The sequence below is a fragment of the Halichoerus grypus genome, chromosome 8 (assembly GCF_964656455.1).
Source record: "Halichoerus grypus chromosome 8, mHalGry1.hap1.1, whole genome shotgun sequence".
Taxonomy (NCBI): Eukaryota; Metazoa; Chordata; class Mammalia; order Carnivora; family Phocidae; genus Halichoerus; species Halichoerus grypus.
Window position 1 is genome coordinate 100,183,210 of NC_135719.1, and position 15,097 is coordinate 100,198,306.

General features: G+C 33.6%; 1 protein-coding gene across 3 annotated transcripts in view; it reads left to right on the forward strand.

Moving 5' to 3' along the window:
• The window catches only part of TOGARAM1 (TOG array regulator of axonemal microtubules 1), a 79,736-nt gene extending 65,387 nt beyond the window's left edge, over positions 1-14,349 (forward strand). For all 3 annotated transcript variants that reach the window (XM_078053625.1, XM_078053627.1, XM_078053626.1), the window contains 6 exons: positions 768-894; positions 2,119-2,237; positions 7,913-8,102; positions 9,472-9,691; positions 12,494-12,580; positions 13,204-14,349. In XM_078053625.1, coding sequence (XP_077909751.1) covers positions 768-894; positions 2,119-2,237; positions 7,913-8,102; positions 9,472-9,691; positions 12,494-12,580; positions 13,204-13,457 — 997 coding nt within the window. In that variant the 3' untranslated portion in view covers positions 13,458-14,349. The remainder of the gene's footprint in view (positions 1-767; positions 895-2,118; positions 2,238-7,912; positions 8,103-9,471; positions 9,692-12,493; positions 12,581-13,203) is intronic.
• Positions 14,350-15,097: the final 748 nt, after the last annotated feature.

A 15,097-nucleotide genomic window follows, 5' to 3' on the forward strand; every position in this document is an offset into this window, starting at 1 on the left:
CTCCCCCTGCTGGTGTTCCCTCTCTTGCTGTGTCTCTCTCTGTCAAATAAATAAAATCTTTTAAAAAAAAAAAAAAAAAGAAAAAAAAAAGAAAGGATGAATACCCAACTTTTGCATCAACATGGATGGGACTGGAGGAGATTATGCTAAGTGAAATAAGTCAAGTAGAGAAAGTCAATTATCATATGGTTTCACTTATTTGTGGAACATAAGGAATAGCATGGAGGACATTAGGAGAAGGAAGGGAAAAATGAAGGGGGGGAAATCAGAGGGGGAGACGAACCATGAGAGACTGTGGACCCTGAGAAACAAACGGAGGGTTTTAGAGGGGAGGGGGGTGGGGGGATGGGTTAGCCCGGTGATGGGTATTAAGGAGGGAACGTATTGATGGAGCACTGGGTGTTCTACACAAGCAATGAATCATGGATCACTACATCAAAAACTAATGAGGTACTGTATGGTGACTAACATAACATAATAAAAAACAAAAAACAAAAAACAAGAAAGAACAGGTGAATAATCCGGAAAAAAAAAATAAAGTGGGTTTTTTATAAACCAAAAAAATAAAATAAAATAAAGGTGAGGGACAGGAGAATGTTATACTCCAGTTCAGTTAGTATAACTACATTTCAGTGGCTTGTTTAAAATAGGGATGACAATCTTGATATTGACAGGTTTTTTCTATTAAAAAAAAATTGCATCTAAGGATAGAAACTGAGTTTGTTAAGGTATATAAAATTATTTGCATATTTCTCAAATGTCCATAGGTACTATGGTCGAAAAATGCTTTTCCTTATGATGTGTCATCCAAACTTTGATAAAATGCTTGAAAAATATGTCCCATCCAAAGATTTGCCATATATTAAGGAATCTGTTAAAAGCTTACGGCAAAAGGTATGTGGAAAAAGTTTAATTTGTAAACATCTTTAAAAGCAAAGTACAAGGAAGGTAAAGGTAGAAGTAATTGCTTCTATGATTATTTCTCTGTTAATCATTCAGAATATAGCTACAGTAGCATTTCAACAACAGCAGTTGAAAAACTTGCAGTAGACATTGGTAGTGTCAGTAAGTGCTTATTGAACAGAAGCTTGATATTTGGTAGAATATAGTGTGGTTTATTGGAGTTATAAGATTTGGATTTGATTCAAGACTTGGGTTTGAGAATTAAACAACTATATAATATTAGGTACATCATTTCTTTAACCTGAATTTTTTATTTTTATAGGATAAGGATAGTGATGTTCATCATGCTTGGTTCCTGCTTTATTTACCTTGCATATTCCACTATTAGAGTTCCTATCACACTGCAGAACATTGATTGGGAGCTCCTTGAGGGGAAGCCCCATTTATTTAATCCTGGTAGATAATGGGGGATTCAGACATATCTGTAATGAGTAACTGAGGGAATATCAAGTAAAATAAAATGTGAAAAGTAACTTATAAAAAGTAATCCACTTTTTTTTTTTGCAAAAATATGTTTAATTTAATAATGTAGAATTTTTTTATGGTAATTTATGTTACTCCTCACTGATAATCTTGGATAAAGGATTCATTTATGAAAGGACAGTATTTCAAAGATGTATGGCAATATACATTTTAGAGCATTTTCTTCTGCTTATTGATCTTAAAGACTTTAGCTTAATTCATATAGAAATAATTAAAATAACCATGTAAATAATTATCTTACTGAACTGAGGTGGTTTGTATTTGTCAGTTCAAGTCAAGTATTTTTAAATAGTTCTTATCGACGTGTTTATTCTCATCCTAGTGTTGCATAGGAATTCATTATTTATGTAATGTGTTCATATTTTCTCTGTAGATTTTAAGGTTTAAGAGTAGTTATAAATATAGCAGATTAATTTTTAAAATTTTATTGAACAGTTTTACCCAGCCAATATAATTTCCTATTAGTTGATCACATATTTGGTTAATTTATTACTAATTAGAAGGTATTTTATGTATTGATACCCTTTAAAGCATAAGCATAGCTGATTATTAAGATGTGTTCACTTATAAAGAGATCAATAATGACTTCTATGAAAATTACATTGTATAAATTATTTCACTTAACTGGTTTTAAGACTTTTATTACACTGCCTTTCTTTATATTACTTAAAGGGCTTAGGAGAGATACCACTAGATACTCCTTCAGCAAAAGGAAGACGATCTCATACTGGCACTGTTGGAAATACAAGGTCATCATTTTTTTCTAGAGATGCTTTCAATTCAGCTGAAAGGTAGGATCATTTGATAGTACACATCATTAGAGAAATTACTCCCTAGTGATAGTAGTCTCTTTTGGATGTTTTTATGAACTATCCCAGGGGTATTTGTCAAAACTTAATGGAGTTTTAAAAGTTGGTAAGGACTTAGAAAGTGTGAGGTAATTATACTTAATAAGACAGTTATATATTCACAGCAACTGGCTTTTACATGCACTAAACATTATTAAAGCTTTAGTGCTATTGAACTTGTCAATATTAGGTCTGTGTTGGACAACTCTGATTAATTTTGTTTTAATTTTTAGCCTTTACTTTTCCCCCTTGATTATAAAAGTAATATATAATTATGGTTAGTGGAAAAAAAAACAACTTTAGAAAATCCAAACATTAAAAGAAGAATTAACCAATCACCCATAGTACCACCAACCACAAAAAGACTACTCTTAAAATTTTTATAAATATAATTATGTATATAATTTTGTAACCTGTTTATACTGTTTAACATGTAATAGATTGATTATATAATTTTTTTTAAATATATTTTTTTAGGGGTGCCTGGGTGGCTCACTTGGTTAAGCATCTACCTTCTGCTCAGGTCATGATCCCAGGGTCCTGAGATCAAACCCCATGTTGGGTTCTCTGCCCAGCAGGGAGCCTGCTTCTCCCTTTCTCTCTGCCTGCTGCACCCCCTGCTTGTACGCTCTCTCTCTTTCTGCAAATAAATAAATAATCTTAAAAAAAGAAAAAAAAAAGAAAGAAAGTTGTCCAATTTCATTCTTTTGCATGTTGCTGCCCCGTTTTTCCAACACCAATTATTGAAGACACCATCTTTTTCCCATGAAATATTCTTTCCTGCTTTGTCGAAGATTAGTTGACCATATAGTTGTGGGTTCATTTCTGGGTTTTCTATTCTGTTCCATTGATCTATGTGTCAGTTTTTGTGCCAGTACCATACTGTTTTGATCACTACAGCTTTGTAATATAACTTGAAGTCCAGAGTCATGATGCCTCCAGCTTTGCTTTTCTTTTTCAAGGTTGCTTTGGCTATTCAGGGTCTTCTGTGGTTCCATACAAATTGTAGGGTTGTTTGTTCTAGCTCTGTGAAAAATGCTGTTGGTATTTTCAGAGGATTTGCATTAAATGTGTAAATTGCTTTGGGTAGTATAGACATTTTAACAGTCTTAGTTCTTCTAACCCATGAGAATGGAATGTTTTTCCATTTCTTTTTTTTTTTTTTTTTTTTCCATTTCTTTGTGTCATCTTTCTTTCTTGGGTGTTTTATAGATTTTAGAGTATAGATCTTTTACCTCTTTGGTTAGGTTTATTCCTAGGTATCTTATGGTTTTTGGTAGTATTGTAAATGGGATTGTTTTCTTAATTTCTTTTTCTGCTGTTCATTATTGGTGTATAGAAATGCAACAGATTTCTGTACATTGATTTTGTATCCTGCAACTTTACTGAATTCATCTATCAATTGGCAACTTCTTGTGGATTTTTTGGGGTTTTCTATATAAAGTATCATGTCATCTGCAACTAGTGAAAGTTTGACTTCTTCCTTGCTAATTCGGATGCCTTTTATTTCTTTTTGTTGTCTGTTTGCTGAGGCTAAGACTTCCAATTCTAATCTAAATAACAGTGGTGAGAGTGGACATCCCTGTCTTGTTCCTGATCATAGAGGAAAAGCTCTCAGTTTTTTCCCATTGAGGATGATTTTAGCTATGGGTTTTTCATATATGGCCTTTATTATGTTGAGGTATGTTCCCTCTAAACCTACTTTCTTGAGGGTTTTTATCATGAATGGGTGCTGTACTTTGTCAAATGCCTTTTCTGCATCTATTGAAAGGATCATATGGTTTTTATCCTTTCTTTTATTAATGTGGTGTATCACATTGATTGATTTGTGAATACTGAACCATCCTTACAGCCCAGGAATAAATCCCACTTGATCATGGTGAATGATTCTTTTAATGTACTGTTGGTTTCAATTTGCTAGTATTTTGTTGAGACTTTTTACATCCATTTCATGAGAAATATTGACCTATTGTTCTCTTTTTTAGTGGAGACTTTGTCTGGTTTTGGAATCAGGATAATGCTGGTCTCATAGAATGAATTTGGAAGTTTTCCTTTCTTTTCTATTTTTTGGAATGGTTTGAGAATAGGTATTCACTCTTCTTTAAATGTTTGGTAGAATTCCCTTGTGAAGCCACCTGGCCCTGAACTTTTATATCTTGGGAGATTTTTGATTACTGATTCAATTTACTTGCTGGTTATGGGTCTGTTCAAATTTTCTATTTCTTCCTGTTTCAGTTTTGGTAGTTTAAATGTTTCTAGGAATGCATCCATTTCTTCCAGATTGCCTGACTTGTTGGCATATAATATTCTCTTATTATTGTTTGTATTTCTGGGGTGCCTGGGTGGCTCAGTTGGTTGAGCGACTGCCTTCAGCTCAGGTCATGATCTCAAGGTCCTGGGATTGAGCCCCACATTGGGCTCTGCTCAGCGGGGAGTCTGCTTCTCTCTCTCCCTCTGCCCTTCCCCCCTGCTCATGCTCACTCTCTCTTTTTCTCTCTCTCTCTCAAATAAATAAAATATTTAAAAAAAATAACAGTTTGTATTTATTTGGTGTTGGTTGTGATCTCTCCTCTTTCATTCATGATTTTATTTATTTGGGTCTTTTTTTTTTTTGATAAGTCTGGATAGGGATTTATCAATTTTATTAATTTTTTCTGAGAACCACTGCTGCTTTCATTGATGTGTTCTATTGGTTTTTTAGTTTCTATATTGTTTATTTCTGCTCTAATCTTTATTATTTGCCTTCTGCTAACTTTAGGCTTTGTTCTTTTTGTAGCTCCTTTAGGTGTAACGTTAGGTTGTTTATTTGAGATTTTTCTTGCTTCTTGAGGTAGGCCTGTATTGCTATGTGCTTCCCTCTTATGACCGCTTTTGCTGCATCCCAAAGGTTTGGGACCATTGTATTTTCATTTTCATTTGTTTCCATGTATTTTTCTTATTTCTTCTTTGATTTCCTGGTGACCCACTCATTGTTTAGTAGCATGTTGTTTAACCTCCATCTATTTGTGGTCTTTCCAAATTTATTCTTGTGGTTGACTTCCAAGTTTCATAGTATTGTGGTAGGAAAATATGCACGGTGTGATCTCAATCTACTTATACTTGTTTGGGCCTGATTTATGACCTAGTATGTGATCTATTCTGGAGAATGTCCCATGTGCACTTGAATGTATATTCTGCTTTAGGATGAAATGTTCTGAATGTATCTGTTAAGTCCTTCTGGTCCAGTGTGTCATTCAAAGCCATTGTTTCTTGTTTATTTTCTGTTTAGATAATCTGTTCATTGTTGTAAGTGGCATGTTAAAGTCTCCTACAATTACTGTATTATTATCAATGAGTTCCTTTATATTTGTTATTAATTGTTTTATATGTTTGGGTGCCCCCTAGTTGGGGGCATAAATAGTTACAATTGTTAGATCTTCTTTTTGGATAGCCCCCTTAATTATGATATAGTGCCCTTCTTCATCTCTTGTTACAGTCTTCAGTTTAAAATCTAGTTTGTCTGACATAAGTATTGCTACTCCATCTTTCTTTTGATGTCCATTTGCATGATAAATGTTTCTCTGTCCCCTCACTTTCAATTTGCAGGTGTCTTTATGTCTAAAATGAGTCTCTTGTCCTGCCTTCTTTTGAATTGATTGATTGAGGTGTGTGTGTGTATATGTGTGTGTGTGTGTGTGTGTGTGCATGTCTGTTTTTTGTCGTATACCCTAAGGTGTATTCGCTGTTACTTTACTATCAAATCCATTTTGTTTTAAATAACAAAAAAGCCATCTTTAAACACAAGTTTCAGTAATTATTTTTTTTTTTAAGATTTTATTTATTTATTTGACAAAGAGAGACACAGTGAGAGAGGGAACACAAGCAGGGCAAGTGGGAGAGGGAGAAGCAGGCTTCCTGCCTAGCAGAGAGCCTGATGCGGGGCCCGATCCCAGGACCCTGGGATCATGACCTGAGCCGAAGGCAGACGCTTAACGACTGAGCCACCCAGGCGCCCCATAAGTTTCAGTAATGAGATGGCTTCTTGAAGTGTTCTTTTTTACTCTTTTCATTTATTCACCTTTTATGTATCATATACTTCTCAGTTTAAATATAAATTTAATCTTCTATTTTTCTCATTGTATAGAATTAATCATTTCACAAATTAACCTCAGATCGATTTATTTAAGCAAATTAAAAATAATGAATAGATACATCTAACTAAGATCTACGTTGTAGATCACCATCTTGTATCTACTTTTAGGATGATCCTGAGTCGTTCATTAATCAGTGCTCTTAAGACAACTTCAGCACCATTTTTAATACTGGTAGTCAGAGAAATGGTAACTGGCAACTCTTACCATTGTCTTTAAGACCTGTCAATTTGAGGGCACCTGGGTGGCTCATTTGGTTAAGTGTCTGCCTTTGGCTCAGGTTATGATCTCAGGGTCTTAGGATTGAGCCCCGCATCGGGCTCCCTGCTCAGCAGGGAGCCTGCTTCTCCCTCTCTCTCTGCCTCTCCCTCTCCCCTCTGCTTATGCTCTCTCTCTCTCTCAAATAAATAAATGAAAATCTTAAAAAAAAAAAAAAAAGACCTGTCAATTTGCATGACACTTTAGTTTCAAAGGGATCATTCATCTGCTATATTGAGTCACCCCTTTATAGCAATAAAAAACAAGATGCTAGTAATAGTAAGTCATTGAAATAGTAAGTCCTGCTAGAGTCAAGATTCTAGTTCTCTCATGCAAATTCACATGGATAATTTGAGTTAACATAGCAGGCCTGAGACTATTTTTGGAAAATCTTACTTACAAGGTGAGCCCTTGGTTCGCATCTGGGAACTAGGATTTAAGGAGGATTGCCACTGTTCCTTAACTGATATGAATAGTTTACTGTACCACAATTATTTGGGCAAACAATGTGGTTTATGCTGAAGACCTGCTTTCCTTCTGAGAGCCTATAATTTCAGTATATCCTAGGCAGAGGACCAATCATGACCAACTCCCAGTAAAAACCTTGAGCATTGAGGGGTGCCTGGGTGGTTCAATTGGTTAAGCGTCTGATTCTTGCTTTTGTCTCAGGTCATCATGATTATGGATTGAACCCCAAGTCAGGCTCTGCACTCAGTGCGGAATCTGCTTCAGATTCTCCCTCTCCCTATTGCACGTTCTCTCTCTCTCTCAAATGAATAAATAAAATCTTAAAAAAACAAAAAAAAGCCTGAGCATTGAGTCTCTAATAAGGTTCATTGGTAGACAACATTTCAGATGTGTTGTTACGAGTTGATACTGGAGTAATAATAAATTTGTCCTGTGTGATTCCACTGGGACCCTTGGAAGCTTATATCTAGTTTCAACCAGACTTTGACCCCTGCACTTTTTCCCTTTGCTGATTTTGCTTTGTATCCTTCTGTAATAAATCTTAACTGTGAGGAGAACTACATGCTGAATCCTGTGAGTCCTCGTAGCAAATCACCAAACTCAGGGGAGATTTTAGGGACCCCCAACACAGGTATTGTGGCTTTGGGTTAGGTCACTTTGTGAATTTTTAAAAAATAAATATGTAATAAGAACTATTTGTTATGTTTATGTTTCTTATAGGAAATTAATAATGAAATTAAATTTACCTTTCTTTGACTTTAGAGAAGTAACTGAAATTCATGACATCACCAGAAAATCAGTTCCCCGCAATTCCTTAGAAAGTGCTGAATACATTAAAGTCATAACCAGTTTATTAAATGCAAAAGACTTCCGTGATCGCATTAATGGGATTAAGCAGCTTTTATCGGATACTGAAAACAATCAAGAACTGGTTGTTGTAAACATTGTGAAGGTAATGAACTGTCAAAATTAATTTTCATTTTCAATATGTAGCTAACAGCTCATTAGTATAAGAAATTGCCCTAAATCTTAGTACCTTACATGTATTATTTTAAAATGTTAAAATTAGAAGAATAGATTGCTTAGGTTTTGCTGTGTTAAAAGCATTGTAGAACAATTCAAAGTAATTGGGAAAAAATAAAAAAAATAGCTGCTTACTTGTCTGAATTCTCCCACTAGATGGTAACTTCTTGAAAGCTCTGTATTCTCAGAGCTCTTGGAACCTGACATTCAGTGAATTAATGTTGAGTGAATCAGTAAATATTTTAAGAACCAGGGCATTTAAGAGCTCGATATTACTTAAGAATAGATATTAAAATTTTTATATGTAGATTAGAAATCTTGTACATACCAATTTATATGCCAACCCTTAGGAAGATAACAAGCAATAGAAAAGGAGATAGTAATAAATGAGCATAGATGATTTATGCTTCTTCGGTGTTAGTTCAGTTAATTCCATTGGTAATTTATTAACTAAATTCCATTTAAAATTTGTATTTATATACATTAAACTTGGCCAACATACCATAACTAATCTTAATTCCAATAGTGCTGTCTCTTAATTTTGAGTAAAAATAAATCTCTTGGGAAGACTATTCTTACCATGAAAAATTTTATGTATATATATTAACTTTCATAGTTTTTATATTAGATATATATATATTAGCCTCACAGATATATATATATATATATACCTTAGCCTCACAGAATAGCTCTTCACTCACCTGATGTGACTAAAGATTTGCTTATCATTCCCTTAATATATCTTAAGCTTATGAAAGTTGAGAATTCTAAAGAGTAAGGAATAATTGTTAAAGTAATCAGGTTAAGAGGTAATAATAAAAACTTAACTCTGAACTTTCATATAAAATTCTCATAAGACACTTAAAATGAAACTAAATCAGATCTCTACAGTAAAACTTACATGTCTAATTGTTATGAATAGTGATAAAAATAGAAACTTTTCTTGAGTTCTTAGAGTTAGCTAAGCTAAATTGTACCTTCCAAAAAATAGCATTTTTATCCCATTTACAGTAAGCCAGTCATCTTCCTACCAAGCTAAATTTTTCAACCTTAATTTATTAGTATGTCTTTTTGGGTGATCTTTGAAGACTTGTCTTTTTGCTATAAGAAGATTTGAGACTTAGATTTAACATCCAAATTTATATAAAATTTCTATTATCTAAGTTCAGGTTAAGTAAGACGTTGTGTGTATGTTTTTAAACAGTATATTAATAGGATAAATACTATAGAATGCCAAAAAGAATTTAAATAGCTATAAACATTATTTCACTTTAAATAATTTACCAATTTACTTTCAGATCTTTGATGCTTTTAAATCTCGACTTCATGATTCCAATAGTAAAGTAAATCTGGTGGCTCTAGAAACAATGCACAAAATGATTCCTTTGCTTAGAGACAACTTATCTCCTATAATCAACATGCTAATTCCAGCAATAGTAGATAACAATCTGAATTCAAAGAATCCAGGCATCTATGCTGCCGCCACAAATGTTGTTCAGGCACTGAGTCAGCATGTAGGTAAGAAATCTTTACTTTGGCACTCAAATTACTTTGACTTTACTTTTGTAGTTTCTGATTCTACACATTGTTTTTTTTATAATGTTGAAATCATAGTCAGTATTTGTCATTTAATGTTGTGATATTCTCAGTAATATTTTAAATTATTTCTAGAGATTAAATATGTCCCATTAAATTGACTTTATCTTCCTTTATTTTTGACTTTTCAGTTCCTTTTTTCCACCTCAATCTCACATCTGATGCAAAATTGACTTAAAATGGATCTTAGGTTTAAATGTAAAACTTCACTGTAAAACTTTTAAGGATAACATAGGTAGAAATCCTTAGGACCTGAGGGCTTGGTGAAGAGTTGTTAGTATGACACTAAAAGCATGATCCATAAAAGCTGATAAATTAGACTTCATCAAAATTAAAAACATTTGCTCTGCAAAAGACCCTATTAAATACATAAAGAGAAATACTACAGATTGGGAGAGAGTATTTGCAAACCACATATATGAGGAAGAATTTAGAGTTTATAAAGAACTCTCAAAACTGAACATTAAAATAAACAATCAATTAGAAAATGGGCAAAGGACATGAAGAAACATTTCACTGAAGAGAATATATGGATGGCAGATAAACACATGAAAAGCTGTTCAACATCCCTAGTCATTAGGGAAATGTAAAATTCAAGTTAAGACCATGATCACTACACAAATATGTTAGTCTGTTAGGGCTGCTACAACAAACTACTACAGACTTGATGGCGTGAAAACAAACTTTTATTTCTCACAGTTCTGGAGGCTGGAAAGTTCAAGGTCGAGGTGCCAACAGATTTGGTGTCTGGTGAGGGTCCACTTTCTCGTTCCTAGATGGCCCTATCTTCTGTTTGTGTCATCACATGATAGGAGCTTTCTAGGGCATCTTTTATAAGAGAGTACTAATCCCATTCATTCATAAGGGCTCCATCTTCATGACCTAATCATCTCCCAAAGGCCTCACCTCCAAATGCCATAACAATGGGGATTGGGTTTCAACATATGAATTTTGGAGGACACAGACATTCAGGTTATATATAGCAAGTATTAGGACAGCTAAGATTAGAAAGAGTGACAACACCAAACACTAACAAGATTTCAGAGAAACTGAATCTGTGCTACATTGCTGGTGAGAATGTAAATAAAACGGTGTACGCACTGTAGAAAATAGTTTGGCAATTTCTTTTTTTTTTTTTTTTTTTAAAGATTTTATTTATTTATTTGAGAGAGAGAGTGAGAGAGAGAAAGAGCACAAGAGGGGGGAGCGGGAGAGGGAGAAGCAGACTCCCTGCTGAGCAGGTAGCCCGATGCGGGACTCGATCCCGGGACTCCAGGATCATGACCTGAGCCGAAGGCAGTCGCTTAACCAACTGAGCCACCCAGGCGCCCTTGTTTGGCAATTTCTTAGAAAAACTAAACTGCACTTGTCATATAACCCATCGGTTGCATCCGTAGGCATTTATTCCAGAGAAATGAAAACTCACTTCCATCCAAAAACCTGTACACTATTGTTCATAGCTGCTTTATTTGCAATAGCCAAAAACTGCAGACAACCTAAATGTAATTCAGTGGGTTAATAGTGAAAAAGTTTGTGATACCTCCATACCGTAGAATACTACTTAGTAATAAAGTAGTATTATGGGGGCGCCTGGGTGGCTCAGGTTGTTAAGCATCTGCCTTCGGCTCAGGTCATGATCCCAGGGTCCTGGGACTGAGCCCTGTGTTAGGCTCCCTGCTCAGCAGGAAGCCTGCTTCTCCCTCTCCCACTCCCCCTGCTTGTGTTCCCTCTCTCGCTGTCTCTCCCTCTGTAAAATAAATAAATAAATTTTTTTTTAAAAAAAATGTAGTATTATGGATACACACAACAATTTGGATGAATCTAAAGGGTATTATGCTGAGTGAAAAAAGACAGTCCCAAAAGGTCCCATGCTGTAGGATTCTGTTTGTATAACCCTCTCAAAATGATAAAATTTATGGATGGAGATGGAAAACAGGTTAGTGGTTATCAGGGTTTAGGGGCAGCTAGGGAGGAGGGGCTGGATGTGACTAAGGAGATCTTTGTGGTGATAGAATAGTTCTGTATGTTAATTGCAGTGATCATTACACAAATCTACACATGTGATAAAATGACATAGAACTATACACAGGTAGGGGCACCTTCTGGCATAGTCGGTAGAGCACGTGACTTTTGATCTCGGAATCATGAGTTCAAGCCCCACATTGGGTGTAAAGCTTATAAAAAAAACTCCAAAAATTAACAAATATGTGAATGATGCAGATTAGAACTATGCACATTGACTGTATAAATGTCAGATTCCTTATTTTGATGTGTACTATAATTATGTAAGATACAACCTTTGGTGAAAGGTACACAGGACCTTTGCAACATCCCATGAATCTATAATTATTACAAAATTAAAACTTTGAAAAGATCAGTAAGGATAAAAACTACCCGCAAAACAATTTTTTTTCTATTTTTGTTTGTTTTTGATAAACCTATATTCTATTTTTTGGAATAAGATGCCGGGGGATGGGCAATTCTTTTGCTTTTTTATACCATATGATAGCTCTTTTAATACTCAGAGGTATTTTTATATCTTATTTGCTATAAGAATATTATTCTATTAAGGTTTTATAAATAATGTTAAGTAGTGATTGCATAGATTTAAAAATTTTTAACATTTGCATTCATTTGCATGAATATATTTTCCTTTCAATTCTATGTAATGGAAAAATAAGATCTCATAATTCTTTATATGTCTGTATTATTCTTTTTGTTTAGACAATTACTTACTTCTACAGCCATTTTGCACAAAAGCTCAGTTTTTAAATGGAAAAGCAAAACAGGATATGACTGAAAAGCTTGCTGGTAAGTATTTTTTAATTGCTATTTCTAAAGAAATATTTTATTAACTAAGGATAAACTGATAGGCATTTCAATTTGATTTTGGGATAACTACCAAATTCAATATCATTACCCACAATGTAGAAATAAATTGCATAATCATCCATATGAGAACCTTTTAAGACTTTTACACCCCAAAATTTTTTTTAAGAATTTTATCCTTTTTTTTCCAGTAAATATTTTAGTCTTCCTGTCAGTAGAAATAATATAGAAAAAATAAAAAGACATTAAAGTCAATTTGGCACACTTGGAAAACCATTTCAAATGATGTGTTTGATAAAAGGTCAGTGAGTTAAAAATGTATGTTTTTATTTAACTACATTTGGAAAACATCTAGATGAATTTTGGGTTTAATTCCTGTGTTTACTACTTTTGCCTGAACTAAGTTGTCATATAAAGAATTCTAATACTTAAAGATTCCTTCTTTGGGAGGAAAGTTTCTGACCCTACTTTTCTTTAAAATGCCTGACATTTTATGACAAATGGCATCGGGAAGAAGCTTAGTATATTTTGTATGCTTTTTAATTAGCCAAATTTGAATTTATTTTTTTGAAAACTTCACTATTTACTATATTTTTATGTTTCAGATATTGTTATGGAACTTTATCAAAGGAAGCCCCATGCCACAGAACAGAAAGTGTTGGTTGTTTTATGGCATCTCTTAGGGAACATGACAAATAGTGGCTCTTTGCCTGGAGCTGGAGGAAATATACGAACAGCCACAGCTAAATTATCAAAAGCACTTTTTGCACAAATGGGTCAGAATCTGTTAAATCAGGCTGCATCCCAACCACCACATATCAAAAAGAGTTTAGAAGAATTGCTCGATATGACAATATGAAATGAATTATGAATCTTTGATGAAATATAGTATGATGAAGAAAATTGTTTACATGATGACAAATGGAACTTTTTTAAAGTTACATTTTCAGTGCCTGCACTTCTCATCTGGTAAATTAAGTCAATGGCTATTTGTATTTGCAGCCAATGAATACACATCTGCCCTATATCAACCCTACCACTTGTACCCATCACACAAAAACCTAAAATAATTAATATAACCTAATATTCATGAAATCTGAGGTACAAGGAATGAATCCAATTATATTATTTTTGAGGAACGTCCTGCTCATTTGCACTATTCTATAAGAAACCACAATTCATTGCCCTGTATGTACAATTAGATTTGTAATTAACAATATACTTTTTATTATGTAATCATGTTCTGCTATGTCTCATTACTCAGCCTTATTTTATGAAATGAAAGAAAAGTCATTGAACTATGTTATCACAAACTAACTTTTGTGTGCTATTTGTGAAAAACATGTATTTCTGAAATCAGTCTGCTAATATGATTGTGCAGTATTAGCTTGCTTTTGCTATTGTGTTAATGTGATATATATGCTTACCATTTGGGTTAAATCATCTACATCGTTTTGAAATTTAACAAGTTATAATGAAGCATGATGACCAAAGTTTAATGCTTAAACATTTTAAATGCACGTTAAAGAAAACGTGTTGAATGTAACTTACCTATTTTTGTGTGCAAACACTAAATTTTATTTCTATATGTCCCAACATTTATAAAGGTGTTATTTTGCTGCCCAGTTGTGTAATTCTCAAAAATAGTGCCAGGTCTTCTATAGCTTTTCTCAGAATTCTTGGGCTATAAGTACTGTATGCATCATAAAAAGAAAAGGAATGTTATAAAAATAAAAGGATTTATTTCTGTAGATGTGTGAGAAGTGTCCTATTTTTCCACCTTCCAAATATGTTAAAATAAAAAACATATATATTATAATATTGACCTTCACTTGGTATACTTGATATAATAATGACCTATCTCTATTGACCTAACAATAGACTTGGGTTATAGTTCTAGCTTTAGAGGAAATTAGCCATGTGACCTTGGGCAAGTCACTTGCCAGGTCTAGGTCTCAGTGTTCCAATCTAAAATGTGAGGGCTAGACTAGGTGATTTTTAAGGTTCTATCTTGTTCTAAAAATCTATGGTTCTGTGTCATAGTTTACTCAATGATCACTTTATTACAGTTGTGAACTATCCTCATTCTTTTTCATTTCTTGTGTCACTGAGTGGTTTTTTGATGTATTTGGCTTCATTTTAAATTGTGATTCTTTGTATTACTCCAGGACTGCTGTGCAATAAAAGGGGTTTTACAGCAATTTGAAGCTAAGCTTAATGGAAAGTAAAGACTTGGTTACTTTTTCTGTTTGTAGGTACTGTAACATATATTCATAGTTACATACATGCTTTTTTAAAATGCTTTATCTTTTCTTCTAAGTGTATTTTATTATGTTTCTATAGTTTAGGTCTGAAGTAAAGGACCAAAAAGTAAATATTTTTGGCTTTGTTAAGCTACAGATTGTGACATATTCTTTGTTTTTTGTTTTTTTTGTTTTTGTGTTTTCATAACCCTTTAAAAATGTATAATACATTCTTAGCTCAGGTCAAACAAAAACA